Genomic DNA, 14,688 nt, shown 5'->3' with positions numbered 1-14,688 from the left:
CAAAAAGTTAGAGACACTTATTGTAACGGAGAGGATATGTGGTTGTGAGCTTACCTTGGGGTTGGACAGGATGTCGAGGTTGCAAACAGTCTGGCTTGGCCTGAGAGAGTCTCTGCAGTGGGGTGATTGGAGTCTGGCGAGGGTCCAAGGTTTGTGAACTGATCAGAGCACTACAGTTTGAGGATGGTTTCCTGACTCTCTCGGCTATATGGTACAGCGTTCTGTTCATTTTTATTTGACATGTTGAACATTCAGTCTACTGGAACTCCTAATTTTTTTTTCAGATTCATCCTTAGATAGAACATAGAACATAGAAAAATACAGCACAGAACAGGCCCTTCGGCCCACGATGTTGTGCCGATCCTTTGTCCTCTGTCAAGGACAATTTAATCTATACCCCATCATTCTCCTTTATCCATATACCTATCTAAAAGCCGTTTGAAAGTCCCTAAAGTTTCTGACTCAACAACTTCCCCAGGCAAGGCATTCCATGCCCCGACCACTCTCTGGGTAAAGAACCTTCCCCTGACATCCCCCTTATATCTCCCACCCTTCACCTTAAATTTATGACCCCTTGTAACGCTTTGCTCCACCCGGGGAAAAAGTTTCTGACTGTCTACCCTATCTATTCCCCTGATCATCTTATAAACCTCTATCATGTCACCCCTCATCCTTCTCCGTTCTAATGAGAAGAGGCCTAGAATGTTCAGCCTTTCCTCGTAAGACTTATTCTCCATTCCAGGCAACATCCTGGTAAATCTCCTCTGCACCCTCTCCAAGGCTTCCACATCCTTCCTAAAATGAGGTGACCAGAACTGCACACAGTACTCCAAATGAGGCCTTACCAAGGTCCTTAGCTATTTTCACAATATTCATGGAATCCTTATTCTGTCAATTTTGTCTCCCTGTATGCAGCACTTTGTACTGACTTGCGTATTTTGTCCAGCTTATTTTGTAGTCTCCAAGGTGTTTCCTCAAACAACCGCCTGACCTAGTTTGGTTTTATCTGTGATTGATAAATTTCTGTTGTTTCAAATTGCAAATGATGGAAGTAATTGGAAATAGTTAGGTCTCCAATTTGATTCCTGGTGCACATCAGTAAGTACTACTTTTTCCCCTTTTGACATAACCTTTCTAACGAATAACTTGCTTTCTACCCTTAAGTAGATTTCTTATACGTTCCTAAGTTTTTTCGCCCCCACCCCCATTCTGACCTCACCTTGGACTTTCTCACTGTTCTCTTGGGATTTTAGTCTTTCAAAAATCAAGGAGATTTGTCAAAAGGATCTTCCTTGTTTACTAGGGCAGTGGTTCTCAAACTGAGGTCTGCAGAGCCGTGGGGTTGCATAGAGACTTTATGGGGGTAAGCGAATGAGCAAAAGCTGGAGCTGTCGTGCAGTGATTGGACGAAGATTTTGTCAATCATTTAAGCACGCTCGCAAGAATGTGGGTTACAGCTGATAATCTTGGGCAAGCCACTGACTGCCATCGCTTCCACATGCGTTTCTCACTTCCAACAGTGATCACTGTTGCATGGGAATATTTCAAATGCTCATGCTGCTAATGACTGACATAATCCTCATCCAGTTGCAGCACGTAATCTCAACAAATGAACCAATGAAAAGTTGTATTTATTTCTTGAACTTTTACCCCCATAAAACGTTTTCTGTGATGAGTGGCGACGAAAGGAAATAAAGATTTGGCTACGGCAGCTGAGATGGGAGGAAAATATCTGCTAAAAAAAAAGTAGAGAATTTAAAGAAGCTGACCAGGGTCTTCAGACTAGTCTGAAATTGTACCACATGCTGAGAGTTTAAATTGGTGTCTTGCATCTGGGGACTTTACTGTGAAGTAAAGTCAGCTGCTGCTGGTCAACCTTCCATGGGAGACCCTTGGCCAGTACTTCTCAGTACTTGGTAACTTCATGAGTTATGATAGTACAGGTCCCATCTGTAAGTGAATCATGATTTAAGTCTGTCGTTGTCAAACATCACACCAAGGCTAGAGCATCCATCTTGCTGATATCTATAAGTAAACACCTGTTTTCTTAAAAGCATTATTATTAAAGAACTCTACATGCAGGGTTTTCATTTGAGTATTTAGATGGGCGGGCCATGATTACGAATCCACTTGGAAAGGGTCCTTCAACTAAACAAGTTTGAGAACCACTATACTAGGATATGAAATGAGTTAAATGCTGGTAAATTGCTTGCTCTGTCCCTCTTCTGCCAGGTAGATAATTGAGTAGAGAAGTCTTATTTGCAAATTATGCCAAATTAAATTGCTGGAGATTTGATTTGCAGTGACAATTTATTAACACTTGAGATATTTGCTATGGACCAACCGAAGATTTTTCTATACCTTACCAGTTAGTATTGTAATTGAAAAGTTACAAGAGATCAGGGAGGCTCTTCCCAAGAGTAATTCAGAGTGTATGTATTAATTTAGTAGTATGTCTTCTAGTTTAAAATCCTTGAACATGCATACTGTACATATTGTATTGATAACTCAGTGTATTGCTGATTTGTAACTGACCCGAGGACCAAATGTTCATGCCTCACTCTGGGCCCTGAACAGATTGCTGGATCCAGTTGTGTGAGGAACAAAAGCTCAGTTCTGCTTACAAAGAACATAGTTGTGCCACAGGATAAGAACTGTATCGATATAATTTTGATTGGCCATATGTTGCTTGATAACACGAATCAGATTTGACCTAGCTGTATTCTGGTAATTGGACCACAAAAAGCCCATGTAATGCACCTCAACTTCACAACAGTGATCTCATTATGTTCCAGTACCACTGGCAATTTATACACATTAATAGGTAATATAACAGCATAGCTGCGGTAAGTCTTTGTTGTTTAGATAACAATTGATAAATTCAGTTTGCAATAATTATAGCTGGAGAGCTTTGTAAATAATATCAGTATGATGTATCTTAATGAGCAATGTATCTTGAGTTCCCAACTCAGTAACTTGAAAGTACTGTAAAAGATTGTTACTGGGGCTGAGATTGAAAAGTTTTTTTTAAGAGTCATCATGGAGTTCTGCATGTTGGGAGGCCTGTGCAATAGGCAGTTAAGGAGACTGAATTTCACAAGTTATTGATTGTCCTAGGTTAGGGACTCCCAAACTGAGGTGGCATGTGAAGGATATCAAAAGGGGGCAGGTGACCCTTCAATGCAACCTTGCATAGCCAGGGGAGGGGCATCCAAAGCTTGAATTTCTTGAAAGAAACTGATCAAATTGAAATTTAAAGAAATAGTATAGACTGCTGCAGCCTCGCCATAGTGTGATCTCAGCACAGTAATTGATTTACTGTGCACGAGAAGCAGTTCTGATTGATCCAAATTTCACTTTTAGAAATCCGTGAGAATTCAAACACTCTGCTGAGATTGCCTTCAGACTCTACCATAGTGCAGTGGGCGAAGCTGCATCAGTGACAGCTGCAGGCACCCACATGTAAGCAGTGCCTTTTCACAGTATTATAGTTTGCTGCCAGTGCAGATGATCCTTGTCTGAATTGACATCGCTGATCTGCCGTTTGGCATTGAGGCTGTAAAGAATATTTAGAACAGACAGACACGAAATTAGTATGATTTTCCATACTTTGTCTTCACATTTACTGGTTCTGATGTAAAGCATCAGCTATAATGTGTTGGTGCTCAAGTTCTTGCTCAGGAAAGCATGAAATCAAAACAACTAAAGTGCCTCCTGGAAACCAAAAAGAAAACCACCATATTTTTTCAAATGAAAGCTCTTTCAACTGAAAGGACCAATGAAGGTAATTGAAGTTCAGTGGCTGTCTTGTGGTAAAGTTTAGGCAAGAATCTGCAAGCTCGGAAGAGTGCTGAATGTTTTTGATCAACTGCACCAGCACTACTTCATTTCCTCAACCGACACTTGGAAATTTTAAACAGAGAAACATAGCAAATTTATGGCACAGGAGGAGGCCATTCTGGTTTTACTGGCCTGTTAGGTCAACATACTTGACTGCTTAATAAACTCAACCTTTCTTTGAAAGGAACGATGTGTAACATTTCCATCACACAAAGCACAGAACAAAACAATTTTTGCTAAGGAGTAGCTCTGTACTACAAGACAATCTAACTACATTCCCGACGTTGCCTACTGTTATGGCCTGTGAAATGTCAGTTCTATAAATTAAAGGTGTTTCAGTTTTGCACAAAATTCAACATACATTCTCCTGAAAGAGTAAATAAATTCCAGGATTCCAACTGGGATCAAAATCAGTTTTTGGAGGACTTTGTGGCAAAGGCCAAGATTGCTAAGAATCCAAAAGAGAATTTGATCGATGCTGGTGACTGCTTTGAGAGCCAATTTTAAAGATGTGCCTCTTGATCAGTTCTGGTTCTCAATTCAAAAAATTCCCTGAGTTGTTACAAGGAGCCTTTGAAATATTTCTCAACCTTGTCTCGACGTATGCAGGAAATTGTTTTTCATTTATTTCCATCAAAAATAAGTCTAAACACTTGAATGTCCAGACTGATTTGCATTTGAAACCTTCCAAAGTCGAACGGAGATCCCACTAATTGCCTACTAGAAAGCAGGCTTAATGTACTCTGATATAAAAGCAAAATACTGCGGATGCTGGAAATCTGAAATAAAAACAAGAAATGCTGGAATCACTCAGCAGGTCTGGCAGCATCTGTGGAAAGAGAAGCAGAGTTAACGTTTCAGGTCAGTGACCCTTCTTCAGAACTCCATTAATGTACTCTGAGATCATTTGATCAGTATCAAATGTTCCTTTACATATATAATTATTCAGTTGTATTAATATAGTATTACAGTGCTGTTGTGTTCATAAGCAATGTTAGCCAAGAAAATAAAATGGTATTCAATGCAGAAATGCGGGTGGGGTGCGTGTGGTGCACACAGAATTGCTCTTTGGCAGTCGTGCAAAACGGCTGCTGATTTTCTATCACTCAATTTGCTTTACTGGCAAAGACCAATTTCGCCCACTGTTTCTCAAAAAGCTGAGCGCATGGAGTGTGAATCTCTAATGGGGGGAGGGGGGAGTGCTCAGCAAAAGGAAATTTTGGAACCTCTGTCCTAAGATGTTGTAGAGAGTTCAAGAAAAATGGTCATGAAGGCATTGGCCTGAATTTTGTGGTGGCAATGAAACTGTCAGCGTTGGCATCATTACTCCAGTGAACCTGACAGCAACTTCCTCACGTGCCGAATAACACACAAATCCAGAAGTTGCTGTCAGTGACTGTACACCCCTCCAGACGGTGCGCTGTCTTATGAAGTGATAAGAACTTTCACTCTTGTGCTGTTAGTCACTCTGTAAAATGCCTTAAAAATTGCACCTTGTTGAATGAGGTGTAACTAGGTTTTTAAGGGTTTACTAACTTCATAATTACTGCTAAACCCCCTCACTGGCCCTGAAGTTAATTTTGTTTTGTCGAATGCCAATAATGTTGAGGCATCCCCAGACTGCAATCACAGTCACAGATCAGTGAGTCATCCTTTACATTTATAATTATTCAGTTGTATTAATATAGTATTACAGTACTGTTTTCCTAAGCAATGTTAGCCAAGAAAATAAAATCATATTCAATATAGAAATGCGAGTGGGGGATTGGGGGCTGGCGGTTGCGTGTGGTGCACACACAATTGCTCTTTTGCAATCTCTCTGAAAATTTGAATTAAAAATGAAAGATGTTAAGTGCTTTTCACTTCCTGGTTTGCTATGTGAATACTTCAGTGTGATTGTTGACATGGCACCAGATTTAAACTACCATCAGCAAAGGGGAAACCATGCCACAGAGATTGTTAAATTTTTGTGGGCAGCTTTCTTCAAGGTCAGCAGTGCATGCCATTGCTTCATCTCTGACTGCAAGACCTAGGCCATTGGATCTTAGCTTGCATATTGTGTTATAATTGCTTGTGGGCTTTTAGTTAAAGAAGGGAAGTGCCTTTTTGTAGCTTTGTTTGTAGTTTATCTTAAGCTCTTAAGTACTAGTCAATTAATTATCAGGATTCAAATTATATTAACTGATTTTGTATAAAGTGGGATATTAGAAGTTTGGATAAGAGAATTTTCTCTGTATTTGATTGCCCTATAAATATTGTTTTTTAAAAAATTAGATATGTGAAAGAGTGGTTTGAGTATGAGCATTGATTTTAAAATTTTTATCAATGTAAGCTAATGAAATGAAAAAATTGTCTCAAAGTAAATGCTGTTGTACAGCTACCATGTACAACCCAAGCTGTTTCGGTCCTGTTATTGTGTAGTGGAAAATGATTTATAATCCACCGAGCCCATTTCCGGCTGTGTGAACAATTTGCATTTCTTGAAAAAAGTGTCTGATGGCTCTAAGTGATGTAAGAATTGTATTTATATTTGAGGGCACTTTCACTTTTCATCACCTACTAGCCATTAAATGAGAAATAAAGCTTAGACAAAGAAAAGCAAACTAGCACAGTTGGATGTAATCTGAACCATATTTCAATGACAATATTGGCTGAGTAGGCATGTATTGTATTCCAAGTCATTGTTTTCAATAATGTTGCCTTGGTTACAAAGGCATCTTTGTCACGTTTTTTTTAAAAAAGCGCGCAGCATACTTCTTTACCTATATGTGCACTTACCCTACAAACAAGTGGTTTTATTATTTCCTAGCAAAATTTTATTTGGGCTGATGAACAGTGAAAAGTTGGTTTGTAGGAAAATCTGAAACATTTAATTAATCTCTAGAACTAGATACATTAACACAAGAAATAGGAGCTGAAGTAGACCATATGGCCCATCAAGCCTGTTTTGCCATTCAATACGATCATGGCTGATCTTGGGCTTCAATTCCACTTTCCTGCCCTCTCCCCATATCCCTTGATTCCCTGCGAGACCAAAAATCTATCTATCCCAGCCTTAAATGTATTCAGTGGAGCATCCACAACCCTCTGGGGTAGAGAATTCCAAAGATTCACAACCCTTTGAGTGAAGTAATCTCTCCTCATCTCAGCCCTGAATGATTGACCCCTTATCCTGAGATTGTGTCCCCGTGTTCTAGATTCCCTAACCAGTGGGATCAATCTCTCAGCTTTTACCCTTTTAGAATCTTGTATGTCTCCATTAGAAGAATATAGGCCCAGTTTACTCAGTCTCTCATCATAGAACAACCCTCTCATCGCAGGGGCCAATTTAGTAAATCTTCGCTGCACTGTCTCTAGTGCAAGTAAATCCTTTCTTAAATGTGGAGACCAAAACTGCAAACAATGTTCCAGGTGCAGTACAATTTTAGTAAGAAGACTTTATTCCTGTACTCCAATCCCCTTGCAGTAAAGGCCAGCATGCCATTTGCCTTCCTAATTTGCACCTGCATGTTAACTTTGTGCGTTCCTTGTCAGAGTACCCCAAATCTCTCTCTCACCACATCAGCACTTCGCAGTTTCACACCTTTTTTAAAGAAAAATTGTGCGCTTCTATTTTTACAACCAAAGTGAACAACTTCACACTTCTCTACATTATACTCCATTTGTCATCTTGTTGCCCATTCACTTAACCTGTCTATATCTCTTTGCAGCCTCTCTACATTCTCCCCGCAGCTTACCTTTCCACTGAACTTTGTATCATCAGCAAACTTGGATACATTAAGTATGTTTTCACAACATCATTTCTGTGACCTCCTCACTAAAGTTGAACTACCTTATTTAAAAATTTTGGGAAATGTATATTGAACCTGTTTGACAAACAACTGCCTTTAGGGCACAGTTATTGACTAGTGTAATCTTCTTTTGGGCCAGAATTAATTATCTATTTGTGATCAAGTGGCCACCATATACAGAAGACCACTTCTGTTTGGGTTTACAGAAAATAACAGTCCTGGGATTGGCAGAGGTGGTCTATTCAAGCTAATGGTTTCTAACTAAATCTGTTTCCAGTTGCAAGGTAGGAAAGTAGTCATCATTGGAGACAGGTGATCTGCAAAACAAGTTTGACTTTATTTTTGAGGCACAGCAACATCTGGTGCATGCGCAACAATAAAGTTCTCACAAAGTTTGTCTGAGACTGGTGTTTCATGGTTTTGAAGATATTCTGGTAAGAACACATCTTGCATTTCTTGCATCTTATTTAGGTGTCTGTAGACACATGACTAATCTAAATTTTTAACGACTTAAGGTTGATGAAGGGAATGCAATGCATGTTGTCTGTATAGATTTTAGCAAAGTACCACAAAGTACCGGTTACCAAAATTTGAGGCTCATGGAATAGGAGGATCAGTGTTAGCTTGGATTTTTTTAAAATAGCATACAGAGAGAGAACAGCAAATCTGGTATGGACTGGTAAGGCTGAATAGCCTGTTTCTGTGCCGTATATCCTATATGGTAAATGGTTGTTTCTTGGACTGGAGGATGGTAGACAGTGGTGTTCCCCAAGGGTCAGTGCCAGGATCACTCCTTTTTCCTTGATAGAACAAAGAAAATTACAGCACAGGAACAGGCCCTTCGGCCCTCCAAGCCTGCGCCGATCCAGATCCTCTATCTAAACATGTCGCCTATTTTCTAATGGTCTCTATCTCTTTGCTTCCTGCCCATTCATGTATCTGTCTAGATACATCTTAAAAGACGCTATCGTGTTCGCGTCTACCACCTCCGCTGGCAACACGTTCCAGGCACCCACCACCCTTGATGACTTGTATATCGGAATACAGAGCAAAATTTCAAATTTGACGATGATGCCAAACTTGGATGTGTGGCAAACAGTGAGGACGATACCAATCAACAGCAACAGATCATAGGCTTGTAGAATGGGCAGACAAGTGGCAGATGGAATTTAATACATGGCAGTGTGAGGTGATGCATTTTGGCAGATGGAATGGGCAGAGCAGTATAGACTTAATGGCACAATTTCAAAATGTGTGCAGGGACAGAGGGACCTGGGGGTTCATGCGCATAGATCTTTAAAGGTGTCAGGACATGTTGACAGAATAATTAGCAAAGCATATGGGATCTTGGGCTTCATAAATAGAGATATTGAGTACAAAAGCAGGAAAGTTATACTGAATCTTCTAAAGCTCTGGTTAGGGCAGCGCCTCAGCTCCAGCGACCCGGGTTTGATTCTGGGTGCTACCTGTGAAGGAGTTTGCAAGTTGTCCCTGTGACCGCGTGGGTTTTCGCCGGGTGCTCCGGTTTCCTCCCACAGCCAAAGACTTGCAGGTTGATAGGTAAATTGGCCACTATAAATTGCCCCTAGTATAGGTAGGTGGTAGGGGAATTGAGGGAAGGTGGGGATGTGGTGGGAATATGGGATTAATGTAGAATTAGTATAAATGGGTGGTTGATGGTCGGCAGAGACTCGGGCCGAAGGGCCTGTTTCAGTGCTATATCTCTAAAATAAATAAACTGGAATGTTGTACCAGTTCTGGTCATCACAGATTAGGAAGGATGTGAGGGTCCTTGAGAGGGTGCAGAGGAGATTTACCAGAATGGTTCCAGGGATGAGGGGTTTTAACTGCAAGGTTAGGTTGGAGAAGCTGGAGCAAAGGAGATCGAGGAGAGATTTGATAGTGGTGTACAAGATAATGACATGTCTAGATAAGGTAGACAAAAAAATAGCTGTTCCCATTAGCTGATCATACAGGACTAGGGGGCACAGATTGAAGGTTTTGGGACAGAGATGCAGGGGGGAATATGAGGAAGAACTTTTCTTACGCAGAGTGGTAATGACCTGGAGCTCACTGTCCAAGACAGTGGTGGAGACGGCGATGATGAATCATCTCAAAGGAAATTGGATGAGCACTTGAGGGAAAAAGATTCAGAGCTTCGGTGATGGACCAGGGGAATGGGACTGATTGGATTACTCTCCAGAGAGCCGGCATGGACTTGATGGGTCGTATGGTCTCCTTCTGCGCTTTAATAACTGATTCATGCAGCTTTTCATTAGGAAGCAAATGATTGTCTAATTTTCGACTGGATTGTGTCATTGCAAATCAATATATTAACTATTCTACATTTTACATCAAATGCAATTTTTGAAAATCTGAATAACGTAAGAAATACTTTTAAACTTACTAGTTTAAGGAAATGTATTCAAAAATGTGATGTACCTTACCACTTAACTACTGTACCTAGAGGTTTCAGCTAGGATTACGGAGTTGTTGAATTTTATCTACCTGCAGTGTTTCCCTTTTTAAAAAAAGGGATCAAAGTGCTGAAGCATAAATGAGTAGTTGGCAGTTTTATTGTTTATGGTAACAATTTTAATGTCATCCTAAAGTGATGGGTTGTGTTTTATTTTGGAAGCAAAATGTTGTACCCATATCCCAGAAGGGATAATCAGCAATGATGTTTGTATTTTTAAATAGGATCACATTTTAGCAGAAATACTTCAAAACCAAAAAGATTACCTTGTGGGCTACCATGAACATGACTCTCTTTTGGACCACAAGGAAGAGGAAGAGCTTAGTGAGGAGGACAGAAAAGCAGCATGGGCCGAGTATGAAGCAGAAAAGAAGGTAAGGAACTTGTAGATTAACTGAAACAGTAGCATCAGAGATTTAAATTCTTACAGAAAATTATGTACCTGGCCTGAAATAATAATTCTCTGCAAAACTTAAAATCCAGTATAAATCACCCTTTAAATGGATAAAAAAATTGCATGAAGTATTAGAGACGTTTAGCTTCTCATGTCACAATTCATCAAAAGTTTTGAGTCATACAGCCAAATGTAGCTATGTTGTAGACATAATCAAACTGATTATGAATTACAACATTTGATTTTCGATGCAAGTCTTGCATCTATTTTGAAATGATCAGGAATTTGGCTTTTGTATGTTCAATGGGAACATTATTGAAAAATCTGAAGGAAACATTTTATTACCAAGTATAAACATGAGTTCTACATATGGTCTTTATATACACTGTATAAATGTAAGTGGTTGTTAATGTGAAATCATCCCAAGAAAATCTCATGGGTAAGTCCACTTAAAAGGGACAATGACCCAGAAAAGGAAAAATTGAGACAAGACTTAACTTACTGAAATAGATGGGATTTGAGGACATTTTTTAAATGGAGAGGTTTAAAGGAGGGAATTCCAAAGTGAAGGGCACCAGTACTTTAAGGCTCTACCACCAGTAATTGAAAGATGTTAAGGTTGCACAAAAGCCTGTCAGAAGAATGGGATGTTCAGAGAGGATATAGGGGCCTCTTTGGTTGTGTTTAAAACTGCATGCTTTTTACACTGATTCTTGGATCCAGTGTAGTCATGGTAAGTGCACAGGACATTTGGGTGTAAGTTGTCAGTAAGTGGGTAACTTTATGCATAAATTCCAGCAGTGTTTGCTGATTACATCCCTCCAGATAATTCCAGACCTATACACCTACAAAGTTCTGTGACTGTAGATAACACTCCGAAACTGTTCAATCTGACCAGGATCACATGTTTTCTGGTGCCTCCATAAAGATGATCTGGTAACTAGAAGGCTATTTGCTAAGCTAACCATTTTAATTGCCTATTCTTAGGATGAGTAACTGTAAAATACAACAATTAGTATTCTATGATAGAAAAGCTGTGAAGGACATTGTGTTTGTAGATAATTAGTTTTAAATTCCATTTATTACAGTCTGAATAAGGAAACATCCGGCTTTGTTCACTGTTATCAACTGGCTTAAAATAAAGTTGCTTTTAATGTTTCATGCTACTGGTGGGTTTCAGAATGCTAAACGTGGCTTTTTTCTTCTCCCTTACAGGGTCTCTCCTTGCGAACCAATGTCGCACCTGGGATTAATTACCCTGCTGCCAATTTCAGCTTGCAGGCTGCACATTTTCCTTTCAACTTAACAACGTTGTCCGCAATGAGTAATCAACAGCTGGAGGTGGGTAATCTGATCCACAAGTAACTGGTGATCCCAGTTCCTTAATGGTATTTGGGTGTTTATTTGAGGTTCAAAGCATTATGTTTGAGCTCAATTTAATGCAGTGTAATATAAAAAATTGTACCATAATCATATAGTATTTGTCAATTCTAAGTGGAAAGAGACTTGTTTCTAATTGTTAATGGTAAAATATATAAACTTGACTGCATTGGTATTACCTAACCCAGAGATATTGCTCTTTTTTAAATTGCTATTTTCTGATTTGGTAACTTACATAGTATTCAGTATATAAAGGTGCAGCATATGCAGTGTGTGATGGCAAGTGCTTGGCTTGTGGGGGAATGACACTAGATGCTGATTCTGGGACTGAATACTTTCTAAAAGTCAGTGTAACACAAGATTATTAAAATGCATGACCCCCGCCCCTCAGAGCGGCTAAACAGTGCATCGCAGGTAGGCAGGGTTTATCATAGCTGTGCTTGATTCTACTCGTAGATTGTGTGATCAGCAGCGCAATTCCTGGGTGATTTGATTTTCGTTCCTTTCCTGCCCCAAAACCTGATGTTGCGATCAGTCATGGTGCTATACTTCCGCGCTGGTTAAGATTTGCTATATCACAATTTGTTCGATCAGTATAAATTGCTTTAATGATGGAAGTGACCTATTAATTTTTAAATCAAGCTGTTGTAGAAAGAAAATTTATCACAGTACATGGTGTTAAAATATAGGAAGTTCTGTGATGGAATTATAAGATGTAAATACCCAGACTAATCTAACAACTTAGTAAATGGCATGATATGATTGTGAGGATTGATCCCATTTATATATTTATCTTTTCTATATAGTGGCTGAGTTGCATTCAAGTAAAATATGAAATATTGCTACTTAGATGTACATTTTATGTAATCATGAACTTCAATGTGTTCCTTTCCACTGATGAAAAGACTTTTTTTCCCTCTAAGGATCTTATCAACCAAGGCAGAGAGAAGGTGGTAGAAGCCAGTACTAGTATAGCAGGTGCAAGAGCAGAAGCTCTTGAAGACCTAATTGCACAAGTGGTAAGAAATTTGTCTTATTCCTTAAAGGAGAAAAGTAACTTTTTTAAGTATCAATAGTCTGTTCAAAGAAAATCTTATTCTGCTGTTTTGTTATGGAGGTGACCTTTTACCAACATTGGATGTTTTCTCACCATCAAAGCCTTTGATTCATGCAATGCATTACATCATTTTGCGGTCTGTGCATTTATCTGAGACTCCGAATTGGTATATGTTGGAGTTTCTTGCATGTGCTTTGGAACATTTAACACAGAAAAAGGGGCTATAAAAATGTTTAATAAAAACAAGATTATGTCCCATTTTAATACCATTAATCTTAGGTTTTCTACCGTCTGTTATAGACCATGCTGATTATGCATGTATGGTTTAGGTTGAAACCAAAGATACATACGAACATACAAATTAGGAGCAGGAATAGGCCACACGGTCCCTCGAACCTGCTCTGCCATTCAATAAGATCATGGCTGATCTGATTGCAATCTCAACTCAACATTCCCGCCTACCTTTCATCCCCTTGCTTATCTAGAATCTATCTACCTCTGCCTTAAAATATTCAAAGACTCTGCTTCACCATCTTTTGAGGAAGAGGGTTCCAAACACTCGAGACCCTCAGAGAAAAACTTTGTCCTCATCTCTCTCTTAAATGAGCGACCCCTAGTTCTAGATTCTCCCACAAGAGGAAACATCCTTTCCACATCCATCCTGTCAAAACCCCTCAGGATCTTATGTTTCAATCAAATCACCTCTTACTCTTCTAAACTCCAGCAATACAAGCCTAGCCTGTCCAACCTTTCCTCATAAGACAACCCGCCCATTCCAGGTTTTCGTCTAGTATACCTCTGAACTACTTGCAATGCATTTACATCCTTCCTTAAGTAAGGAGACCAATACTGTAGACAGTACTCCAGATGAGGTATCACCAGTGCCCTTTATAGCTGAAGCATAACCTGCCTACTTTTGTATTGTGATTCATGCAGTAGGTCACCCAGATCCCTCTGCATCTCAGAGCTCTGCAATCTCTCACCATTTAGATAATATGCGTCTTTTTTTTCCTGCCAAAATGGACAATTTCACATTTTCCCACATTATACTCCATTTGTCAAATCTTTGCCCACTCACTTAACCTGTCTATATCCCTTTGTAGCCCCTTATGTCTTCGCAACTTACTTTCCTACCTATCTTTGTGATATCAGCAAATTTAGCAACCAGACCTTCAGTTCCTTCATCTAAGTCATTTATATAAATTGTAAAAAGTTGAGGCCCCAGCACTGATCCCTGTGGCACACCACTCGTTAACATCTTGCCAACCAGAAAATGACCCTTTTATTCCTACTCTCTGTTACCTGTTAGGTAGCCTATCTTCTATCCATGCCAAAATGTTGTCCACTACAGCTTTTATTTTTTGCAATAACCTTTGATGTGGCACCTTATCAAATGCCTTCTGGAAATCTAAGTACAGTACATCCACCGGTTCCCCTTTATCCACAGCACTTGTTACTTCTTCAAGGAACTCCAATAAATTGGTTAATCATGATTTCCCTTTCACAAAACAATGTAGACACTGCCTGATTACCTTGAATTTTTCTAAGTGCCCTGCTATAACGCCTTTAATAATAGCTTCTAACATTTTCCCTATGACCGATGTTAAGCTAACTGGCCTGTAGTTTCCTGCTTTCTGTCTCCCTCCCTTTTTGAATAAAGGAGTGACATTTGCTAATTTTCAGTCTAATGGAACCTTCCCTGAATCTAGGGAATTTTGAAAAATTAAAACCAACACATCAACTATCTCGC

The 14,688-nt window shown here is 39.5% G+C and overlaps 1 protein-coding gene across 6 annotated transcripts in view; it reads left to right on the top strand.

Annotated features, from left to right (window-relative positions):
* The window catches only part of atrx (ATRX chromatin remodeler), a 257,156-nt gene that overhangs the window by 223,240 nt on the left and 19,228 nt on the right, over positions 1 to 14,688 (top strand). For all 6 annotated transcript variants that reach the window (XM_068047283.1, XM_068047282.1, XM_068047281.1 and 3 more), the window contains 3 exons: positions 10,332 to 10,481; positions 11,717 to 11,842; positions 12,805 to 12,900. In XM_068047283.1, coding sequence (XP_067903384.1) covers positions 10,332 to 10,481; positions 11,717 to 11,842; positions 12,805 to 12,900 — 372 coding nt within the window. The remainder of the gene's footprint in view (positions 1 to 10,331; positions 10,482 to 11,716; positions 11,843 to 12,804; positions 12,901 to 14,688) is intronic.

The sequence above is a fragment of the Heterodontus francisci genome, chromosome 15 (genome assembly GCF_036365525.1).
Source record: "Heterodontus francisci isolate sHetFra1 chromosome 15, sHetFra1.hap1, whole genome shotgun sequence".
Classification (NCBI taxonomy): domain Eukaryota; kingdom Metazoa; phylum Chordata; class Chondrichthyes; order Heterodontiformes; family Heterodontidae; genus Heterodontus; species Heterodontus francisci.
The sequence above is the reverse complement of the archived record's forward strand: the minus strand, read 5'-3'. Positions and strand labels throughout refer to the sequence as shown.